At 44.3% G+C, this 11093-nt stretch overlaps 1 protein-coding gene and 1 pseudogene across 1 annotated transcript; both read right to left on the reverse strand.

Annotated features, from left to right (window-relative positions):
• Positions 1 to 28: 28 nt before the first annotated feature.
• On the reverse strand, positions 29 to 1272 carry LOC115669288 (uncharacterized). Its single transcript, XM_030590531.2, has 2 exons — positions 874 to 1272; positions 29 to 776 (listed from the first exon to the last, which is right to left on the reverse strand). The coding sequence occupies exons 1-2, from the start codon at positions 1195 to 1197 to the stop codon at positions 204 to 206; spliced, it is 897 nt and encodes a 298-aa protein (XP_030446391.2). The 5' UTR covers positions 1198 to 1272; the 3' UTR covers positions 29 to 203.
• A 6417-nt stretch (positions 1273 to 7689) lies between these two features.
• LOC115666697 (uncharacterized) lies at positions 7690 to 10583 on the reverse strand (annotated as a pseudogene).
• Between the last annotated feature and the right edge of the window lie 510 nt (positions 10584 to 11093).

The raw sequence follows: 11093 nt of genomic DNA on the forward strand, positions 1-11093 counted from the left end.
ATCCAATCACAACCAATAACATAAGTCATAAAGTGAAAGCAAACCAAATATATAAATAGCACCTAAACAGTTTGGTGTACCCATGGCACCACAAAAGTACAAGAGTCTCAAGATCAATATCTCTAAAAACCAAATATCAAGTACTAACATAAGTCATACAATCAAATGAAACCTCACACAATCAACAGTACATTTCCCAACATCTAGTAAAGAGATTCAATAAGTGCATTTTTCCATTCAGCTGGGGTTTTGATGAAAGCCTCCCTCCATGTGGCACTAACACATGCTCGTTCTATAGCTTTGCTATAACGATCTGGTCCCAAGTCGGGCATACTAAGTAGGCTATCAATGACGGCGGATACGGAGTAAGGGTCCACTGGTGGTTCTGTGACCCGTGAGGTGGCAGAGCCACTCACAGATTGACTTGTCTTAGTTTTGATCAGCTCCTGTATAGCTTTGCAAGTGTCAGCAATGCAAGATGAGGTATTCTTTCTTCTCCTCTTGGCATTTGGAGTCCTATCCAAACGGTGCTTCACATGAACTGGATCAGCACTATTGCCGGATGTAAAGACTGTCTCATCAATGTGGTGATCACTCAAGTCCTTTAGATCACCGTCTGCATCGCCACCGCCATTGTCACCTTCCTCTGACACCGTCAAATCTTCGGCATTTCCTATGGCATGCTCCCCAGTAGCATATGTACCACCAAATACAATACACAGCTCAGGATACTGGGGAAATCCATCCTTCTTGAATTTTGTCCACTCACTATTATCCTACAATTTTCACAATAATGACATGTCAAAAACATAATGAAACATTTTTAAACTTACATGTACAATGAAATCAAAATAATCAAAAGTTAAAAGATACCTTGATGTGAGATTCCCAAATACTTGGATCGTCGACAACAACAGTTTTATTCACATTATCCCAGCCAAATCCGGATTGCGAAAGAAGCTTCTTAAAACTACCATACTGTTTCCTCAGTTTGTTCACCTTGTTCTTCAACTGAACTAGGGTATATTGGTATCCTGACTGTTTAATGAATTCAGTCCGTATATTATTCCACCCAACTTTGTTGTAAGTAGAAGATGTGCGATTTCCCTTTTTGACCTCCTCAACCAACAAACTTACAAACATGTTGGTTAAAGGCTCAGTCCACTTTGCATTGAATATCTCTTTTTGAGATGCCATGTAACCTTGATAGATTGAGAATCATATGAGTCATGCATTAAATCAATAACATAGTCATGTAAAGATAAGAGAAGAGAAAAAAATCACGCCCCGCATAACATCCAAGCATATCACTAGTCAGATGATGTTCCCACAGTTTGTCGGATGCTGATCAATAAAGCTTTTCAAGCTTTTCCTCCATCGAAGGACCCATAGGAACACGACCTGCTTACAAATTACTCGAACGACCCGAGAGAGCAAATCGCTAGAAGCAAAAAACGCGAGGAGGAAGGGGCCAGGAAGAGCGACAGGAGACGCCACTCGACACAAGAACTAAGGGAGATTATAAGGTATGGAAGATGACACGAACAAGATCATTTATCATATGGTGCTTCCTCGGATGTTACACACGCACCCAGGAATCAGTTTTGAATAAAACCTCGGCAGTCCATACATACGGCTTCTTGATGATGACAAAACATGCAGAGACGACAGTAGAAGATAAGGTGCAGGGTATCCGACTCCAAAGAACATTTACAATACATACGGCTTCTTGACTAGTGATATGCTTGGATGTTCTGCGGGGCGTGATGTTATTGTCAACATATAACTCACTGTAAAGATAATTCAAGCTTGCTCATTGACAACTATTGAAAAGTATACCCAAACAGCAGTGCAAATTCAATATGCTTGCCTAGACACTAGAATGTTAATACTCCTAATGGTCTTCTTATGCACATACCGCACAATATAATGCACCTACGTAACAAATACAGATTGTCCACCATGAATAACCACAAGAAAGTCTCGCTTTGCGATAACCACAGTGAGGATTTTACCTTTGCGAATCAACTTGGACAAATAATAGAAAGCACTGGGATGTAAGCGTGGAGATGAATCCAGGCGTAACAACTTCTACTCAAATTGACTAATCACCAATTAGCTTGTTCAATCTGATAAAGAAAACAGAATAACCATTTAGTAAATGAAAATAACCACCCCAATGCAAAAAGGATCGCCGTTGTGAAAAGCAACAGAAAATTAACGCAAGACGATTACCAATGACCAACACCGTATCACCATAATTGCATAAAACAACTTCGAGCGAGCGCGGCCCTCACCCAAATTCGCGAGGGCGGCGGTTGCTCGAGCGAGAAGGAGCCCAAATGGGCGAGGGCGGCACCGCTCGAGCCTCGCCGTCGCGCCCAGACGGCGAGGGCCACGGACTTGCTCGCTTGGGCAACCGTCGCCGATCTGGGCCAGGGCTCGCTCAAGCGAGCATGGCCTCGCCGATCCGGGCGACAAAGAAGGCTCGAGCGCGGCCTGGCTCGAGCGACCGCGGCCCTCGCCCGTATTCGCGAGGGCGGCGGCCGCTCGAGCGAGAAGGAGCCCAAATGGGCGAGGCAATGCCCGCTCGAGCCTCGCTGTCGCCCTTGATCGGCGGCGGCCGCAGACGCGCGCTCGCTTGGGCAACCGTCGCCGATCCGGGGGGGGCTCGCTCAAGCGAGCACGGCCCTCGCCGATCTGGGGCGACGGCGCGAGGCTCGAGCGAGCGCGGCCTCACTCGGCGAGGATCGCGCCTCGCCCGTGATTCGCGAGGCGGCGGTCGCTCTAGCGAGAGCGAGCCTAGATGGGCGAGGCCAACGCTCGCTCGAGCCTCGCCGTCGTCGATCGGGGCAAGGGCTCACTCGAGCGAGCGCCGCCCTCGCCGTGGCTCGGGCGACGGCGGCGAGCTTCGGCGAGCGCGGCTCTCGCCCACTCGCTCCAGCTTGCTGTCGCCCAGACCGGCGAGGGCAACGCTTGCTCGAGTGAGCCCTTGCCTAGATCGGCGATGGTTGCTCGAGCGAGCGCCGTCGAACGAGAAGGAGCAAAAGGAGCAAGTCATCAGCAAGAACTTACCTCGAACGAGAAGGAGCAGCCTCGTCGGTGTCGGTGAAGGAGCAGCAGCGGTGAAGGAGCAGAGCAGAACGAGCTCTGCGCAGGAGAGGAGTAAAAAGTGATTCCAAAATTGTTTCTTATTTTGGAACCTCAGCGCTTCCAAAATTGTTTCTTATTTCTGTGCCGAGAATCAAGAAGCTAGTTTTTTTTACTTCTTGTTTCTCTTCCAAAACTGTTTCTCGGCACAAATTTTTGCAAAAATGTGCCGAGGAATAAAAAACTTACCAAACGCATTTCTGTTCCCAAACCGTTTCTGGGAACAAAAGAACAGAAATTTTTACTATTTGGCACGTTACCAAACGGGCCCTTAGTCAGTGCCATTCTTCTTGTGTAGTTCAAGCTGCATTTCATGAAACTCAGAGATAGTCCCCAAACACCACAGGATGGAGATACAGGCAGGAATGAGCTATGTCATTATGGAAAGGCATTCCGAAGTTCCTTGCTATTGGCTTTTATCATGTGCACCGTGTTGTTAATACTCTTCAAATGATTCTTGATATAAAGCGACCTCTTCTCATGTGGTGTTTTAGTCCTTTGCAAGCTTTGGCATGGTGCCAATCTTCAGCAATAGCCAAATCACAACTCTCTTGCATGAAGACCGCATGTGCAGGTGGTTCTATATGTGTAAGTTAAGCATAAGTCATATTTCCTCAACAGAGGTAAATAAGTAGCGAACAATCATTTTTCTTCTGAGATTCATGACTTACTTTTCATCACTTTCTTCTTTCAACAAGAAGGTTTTCCATGACAGGGTCCTGTACTTTCCTAAATTGCTAGTCTTACGTAGTTGGAAGGAGTGGGGGAGTTGGTCATAGAAGCTGACATGATGCTTCAGCCAAGATCAAAATGTAGACCCGAATGTCAATAGAAGGCTTTGGTCATTTAGTAAGATTCTTCATTCTTGAACAGCAAGCGTGAGCGGAAAGAGTAACACTTTTCTCGCAGCTCTATTTTTCAAGAATGATTTGCCCCACACCAAGTATCTATTGGATTGATTTTGGAAACTCCAGATTTGCCTACATATATTGTTGGGAAAATTCCAATTAAGGATCCCAAGTGGGGTCAAATTCTCAAAAAGGGGTCCAAAGTGAATATTGTGTCAAATAAGGGCTTAAAGTGCTCAATCAGTCTCAAATAAGGATCCGAAGTACCCAAAAAGTCTCAAATAAGGGTTCCTTTTATGTTTTTTTTCTTTTCCTTTTCCTTTTCTTTTCTTCCTCCGCCGGCCATAGCGGGCCTGGCGGAGTTCTGCAGGCCAAGGCGAGGCCGCCTCGCCGGCGTCGGGCGAGGGCTACCCTCGCCGGGCCGGGCTGGGGCCTCTCCGATTCTGCGGGCGAGGTCGAGCCTCGCCAGATCCTGGCGAGGCCGACCTCGTCGGCGTCAGGGCGCAGGCCTCGCCGTTTCCTGCAAGGACTCGACCTCGCTAGCGTTAGGCGGGCCGGCCCTCGCCGAGGTGCGGGCGAGGTCGAGCCTCGCCCCGATCCGGGCGAGGCGGCCTCACTCGACGCCGCAAGAGTGGCTCGCCCACCCCGAAGGCGAGGCGACCTCGCCACGGCCAAGGGCGAGGCGGCCTCACCCGGCCCAGGCGAGGCGGTCTCGCTGAGGCGGCGGGCGAGAGGGGAGAAAAGAAAAAAAAAGAAAAGGAAAAGGAAAAGAAAAAAAAAAAAAAAGAAAAAAGGAAAACAGAAGAAAATAATAAAAAAAAATTAAAAATTATTGCATTAGGTGTCTGAACAAGTAACTTTCTCGGCCAAGCAGGTATTTTGACCTACGGGGACCCAGGTCCTTATTTGAGACTTTTTTAGCACTTCGGGTCCTTATTTGAGACTGATTGAGCACTTCATGCCCTTATTTGACACAATGTTCACTTTGGATCCCTTTTTGAGAATTTGACCCCACTTGGGGTCCTTAATTAGAATTTTCCCTATATTGCTGTTGGATACGTAATAGCAATGTTTTTCATTTATCCTTCTATTGGTAGTTTTTGTAGACTGCAAACAGATTAGCGGCTTGTAAGGCAAGGATTAAATATGTAACATAGGTAAACAAGAATACCCTAGTTATTTGCAGTTTACCCCTCGGTAAACCCAGGATTTGAAATTTTCACCTAGAGGCCGATGATCTTCTGCTACTCAATATTGTAAATTGCGCTCAGAATTTCCCTGTCCAAATTTAAAAAAATCTTTGGCCATTTTGAGTTCCTTTGTGAGTTGTCTTGTGTAAATTTGACTAATGACAGATGTCCTGTTTGGGACAAACGCCTTTCGGTTTTTTTGTGATGAACGAAAACCCTGTCCAGTTTCTTAATGTTCCCTTGATGTTCCTCTTGAATTTTCTAAGAAGAGCATCAATTCCCAGTAAGTACGATGAACTGAGCTAAACTAAAATGTAAGGTTCAAGCGTTTCTAGTTGGTGATAAAAAAAAATGTTAAAAGTAGTATTGGCTAATCTGTCATATATGAATGTACACCCCTTAACATTACCTGCAGTCAAACTGTTGTTTTGAAATATTATCAGGCAAGGTAAACTGGCGCTACATCTATGACATGTTTGGAAAAGTGAACAGAGCCCTTCCCAAAATTTATACTCATTTGGTTCGAACAAAAAACTTTGAAGGTATATCTAATTGGTTAATAATCAAACTCTACCACATCAAATTGTGGTCACCAATCATGCATTCAAGTTTCAATGGAAGCAATTTCTTGGATGCCACTCTCAGATATTCTTGTACCATGTACTAGATTATAATGGTGGATTTTTATAAGTTAAAAGCTACTCGCAAGGTACTCATAGTCTGATTCGCTTGTTGTCCACTCGAACTTGGACTAAATTTTTACATAGCACAAAACAAGGCCAAGTAGCTTGTTAAGCCAATTTCGAATCTATAAGTACTAAATCATATATAATGCGGGTTGTGTTAAAATACTTGTTAAATGTACTTAACATGAAATAATTTAATTTTCAGAATATTGATTAAGCGTAACACAAGAAAAGTTCCAAGTAAAGTCTATATATTGACCGTGTAGATTATATATTTAGTTGCTTAATCAAAGGGCAATGGCCTTGTGTTTGACTACTCGTAGAACATATCACAACCTTATCAACATAATTGATTTTAAGCTGGAAAATTGTGAATCCATCGGATAATTGGATGAACGAGTCGAACCAATTGAACCAATTAGGTTCTGTTCATGGGTTTTTCGACTTTTTTCTTCTACTTCAATTTCATGCTAGCAATTTGCTTTGAGCATGTTTTTGAAGTTCTGTCACATTTTATGTCAAGATCCTTTAACAGCCATACAAACAACAACTACGTAAGTTTCGAAAGGACAGTAGAGGTTTCACTTTATTTTTTGGATTTCCTCAATTTTGTAACTCTGAGCTCGACGGGACGGTATTAGAAATATGAAAACTGTCCGCGAATCACATTGGAACTACGCAAAGCCTTTCGGTTTACTTGTCACCGGCACACGGCAGTTTAGACTATAGCTCTTCGGGCAGTATACGTTGCCATATGATGAATCGTACGAGGAGGAATCGATATAGACGAATTGAGGAAATTAGGGGTTTAAGGGTTAATACCACGAAAAACCCTAAACTGGTACACTTGTGACACATTTACCCCAAACTATTTTTTTACCATAAAAACCCCAAACTGGTACACCTATGACAATTTTACCCCGAACATACCACAAAAAACCCCAAACTGGTACACATGTGACAATTTTACCCCAACTAATTTTTAATATTATTTTTTTATTTTTTTGAATTTTTCTTTTCTTTTCTTTTCTTTTTTTTTCTTCACTTCAACCTACGGCGGGCCTGCCGCCGGCCCGGCTGACTAGCCGTAGGCGGAAGCCCGGCGAGGGCCGCCTCGCGGCACACGGGTGAGGGCCGCCCTCGCCGACTCCGGCAAGGGCGACCCTTGCCGAATCTAGGAGGGCCGCCTCGCTAGACTCAAGCGAGGCCGTCCTCGCCCCGGCGAGGTCGCCGCCCGAAGTCGGCGAGGGCCGCTCGCCCGACGCAGCGAGGGTTGCCCTCGCCGGAGCCGGGCGAGGGTCGCCCGCCGAGCCTGGGCGAGATGACCTCGCTGGACGCCGGCGAGGGCAACCTCGCCCGATGCAAGCGAGGGTCGCCTCGCCGCATCCGGGCGAGGGCGCCCTCGCCTCGAGCTCGGCGAGTATCGCCTTGCCCCGGGCGGCGAGACGGCCCTTGTTCGACGCCGGCGAGGCGGCCTCGCCCGACGCAGCGAGGCGTGCCTGCCGTCTGATACGGCGAGGCGGCGCTCGGCTGCTGCTGAGCTGGTCGCACGGACGGGCGACCGCCGTGAGGTTGAAGATAAAGAAAAATAAATAAATAAAATAAATAAAAATTCGAAAAAAAATAAAAAATAATATTAAAATTTTAATTCAGGGTAAAATTATCACATATGTACCAGTTTGGGGTTTTTTGTGGTAAGTTCATGGTAAAATTGTCACAGATGTACCAGTTTGGAGTTTTTGATGGTCAAAAAAATAGTTCGGGGTAAAATTGTCACAAGTGTACCAGTTTTGGGTTTTTTATGGTCAAAAAAATAGTTCATCTAAAGAAAGATGCCACAGTTGGAACAAAGCATTTTAGACTAATACCAGGTATTCGATGAGCTGTTTGTCGCCCTTTGCCTTTGACTCAGCAACATCCCAGCATCCTTTTTCTGCTAGCTGCTTCATTGAACTACAAAAGAATAAATTAGTCTTGCTGTTCTCGATACAATGGTGCATTAATTCCGTGCACTATCAGCAACATAATAAATAAATCTTTAGCAAAAGTTACTTCCAAACAATTTTAACAGCGAAGAAGTACCTTTCTTTACATTGATGATATACATCACCAAATTCTTGCCGGAGATTGTTTTTCTTTATTGTCACATAAGCATACTTCAGCATTTTTCTGTCAACATATTCCTGGACAAGTACACATAACATTGACTTGCCCATAAATGTGGCCCACTTCTCTGCAGCCCTGAATTCTTTCTTTTCCATCATAGCAAGAAGGACGGATTTCCCAGATTGGCGAATAGAAAAGTGCTCCAACATAGTGACTGCTGTCATATAGGACTGGGACTCTATCAACTTGAAAATATATTGCTCAAGAAATGTTAGTGCAGTCACTGGTCCAAAGTTAATGTTTGTAGCTCTAAGTTGGCATATGACATTCTCGAGGTTTGTCAGTCTCACATCAAACACTTCTACTACCTTCACAAGTATCCTCTCATCATGATTTACATATCCCTGAACCATATCAACAAATAAATGCGCAGCTAAGTCCTTTGCTTACAAGGAGTCCGCAAGGTTAGCTTTCAGAAAAAGACGGAGAGAAGATATTATCAAGTGACTGAATCCCTCACAGTGAATGTCAAATATGGGTAGTGCATAGAGACAGTGTATGACAAAAGTAGCGGGTCCAGGTCGGGGCCCATTATTTAATACTTGATGAACTTGATGTTGAAGTACCCCGAACTTTCTAGTTGCCTTCAAGGTACCTAAACATTGAAACAAAAGGTAATATGCCTAAGAAAGGAAGTCCAGATAGCCATAAACCAAGTGGATTCCAAGCATCTATGAAAAGACTTGAAGGATAGCAACATCCAGTAAATGACCAATTATTCCTCATCAAAAAGTGTAATGTTCTGTGCAGCGTGACAGCAGTCGTAAATACTGAGACGCACTATGTACTGCATGTGTGTCCTCTAATTGTTGAGATCTGAGGACTAATGTCTTACATGGCTCAAAGCTTTCAGTTTGTTCTTAAAACAAAAGTAGCATCTAAAGAAGAGCCTCATCTTTGGAAGAGAAGTTAAAGAAAAAGTTGACGTATAACCAGAAGATGCAGGCAAGTCAATCATCCAATGCATATAGCAGTCATTTCCTCACATATACTCATATGATGTGAACCAATAAGGGAAACCGGAAAGTAAACGTGGCAAGAGACTTTTGAAGGGGAAAGCATTGTTATACCAGAAGCATAACATTCTTTGATGAGGTACAAGAATACAATTGGCGAAATGCGGGATAAATCAGACAGAGAGTGAAGACATAGGGTCCATGATTCACGAGTTTCCTCTTCCGGCCGTTTGACAATTTTATCGTCCCATCCCATGGAAGTAGAACTGTCCCACAAAGGATAAAAACATTAGTTTAGAGATGACAAGCATCATAAAGAATCCTGTTTATCATCCATACAGAATGACAAAGCAGCCAGAACCAAAAATGACACTCTCCAAGTACTCTCAGAAACATTCAACAAAAAAAGTTGCTCTAAATTCTTCAAAAAAAGAAACTTCATCTAAAGGTTCATTTCTAAGCACGAAGACCAAAGAGCCAGAATTTAACCAAGTTAAAGAGAGAGAAAAGCGAAGAACCAAGTTTAGCAATTGGATTGGATGTTCTCTGCGATTGAACCAAGGTGGGAAGTGCAAGCAGGCTTTGAGGAACTTAGGCAGAACTAGGAGAAAAAGCTGTAAAACATGTCCAAGCTTAGGGCATGTCAGAAATTACTTCTACATTTTTATTTTTGCTTAATATAAATCTTGCAGCTCACCCACTTTGACTTTTTATAAATCTGAAACTCATGAAACTTTGACAGAACTCAAATGTTGACACGTAGATTCACATACAACTTTTTCATAATTTTCTGAAATTTGAATAGTATTTTGCATTTTGGCGGGAAACCAAAAAAGTACTTTTTTTCTTTTAATTAGGTACAAACAAACATGCCCTTAAGAAGCCCGATTGAAGTTATCATACTCATGCCATTATTTGGTTAAAACTAGCCAACCTATAGCGAGAACCGTGGGAAAAAAAAATCAGATTACCTCATGCACTCGGGATCACTGCACCAGACGACACGAAGGATAATTGATGGGGGTACACGAGCACAACAAATGTAACCCAATACCTTAAAACCGTAACGCTTCACAGTTCTCCTGTACATAGTATGCAAAATGACCCTCTAAAAGTGCCCGGCTGCCAGCTAAAGAGGCACCCAGTACGCAAGCTGAACTCAAGTCATGCTAAAGTGCTCAGTAACAGTAAGTTAATTGAACTGGGAAGTACAGAAAAATCAACAAACTCAAACCAAACAGCCGCCACCATTCTCGCGCCACCCACTTTAAAAAGCCACACCCCACGAGAGCAAAAAACACTCCAATCTCATCCCACCACCTCAACATTCCCCGTAACTCCAATTCGGGCAAATCAGATCATACCCTCTTTTCCTCCCCTATCTACCCAACGAACCCTTTCGATCATCGACGGAAAATAAACCTGAAAAACTGCAACGACCGAGTGCAATCCAGGCGAATTCAACTCCGCAGCCTAAAAACGCAACCGAGCAACGAATTGCCCGTTCGACCAGAGTAGCAGCAAGAGGAACAAACGAGCAGATGATGCAGCGACCAAAGAGGAAGAAACGGAAGCGGAAGAACAGCAGGCGAGTCTTTACCGGAGGGAACGCGGATCGCCGGAGCCGGAAAATGGAGAGCGAGGGTCGTGATCGGCGAACTCCGAGTCGCCTTTGGCTTGGGCGGAAGCGGAGACGGGGGGAGGAAGAAACCCTAATCACCAAATGGGGGGCAATTTGATGACGAGGGAAGGAACTCGGGGGGGCCCCACTGGATCTTTCCCAAAACGGCATGTTTGCTCTTTAATCCCCCTTTTCTGCCCTCCTTTGCATATCTCTAATGAGTAATGATGAAGCCTAAGCACACACGTGGCGAGCTTACCCACTTCGAAATTCAGATTTTACAGGTCATCAAGATAATTGGTGTTTAGTGGCTAAGGGATGATTTGTGTACTCCATGATGGTAGTAATACGAGTTTGATTTGCAGGTTGAGTGATTTTCTGGATAGATAACATGCTTTATTTTAATATATTTTGATATAAGAAACTTTCTATTCGTTATCATTTTGGTAGGACTATGGCAATGAACCTTCGAATCA

The sequence above is a fragment of the Syzygium oleosum genome, unplaced genomic scaffold, assembly GCF_021117445.2.
Source record: "Syzygium oleosum isolate NSW1041296 unplaced genomic scaffold, Sole_v2.1 Sole_v2.03, whole genome shotgun sequence".
In the NCBI taxonomy this organism is placed as follows: domain Eukaryota; kingdom Viridiplantae; phylum Streptophyta; class Magnoliopsida; order Myrtales; family Myrtaceae; genus Syzygium; species Syzygium oleosum.

Coding starts and splice junctions, on each gene's coding strand:
- LOC115669288 (XM_030590531.2), bottom strand. CDS start 1,197: ATGGCATCTCAAAAAGAGATATTCAATGCAAAGTGGACTGAGCCTTTA. Junction 777..873: donor TTTGGGAATCTCACATCAAG/GTATCTTTTAAC, acceptor TGAAAATTGTAG/GATAATAGTGAGTGGACAAA.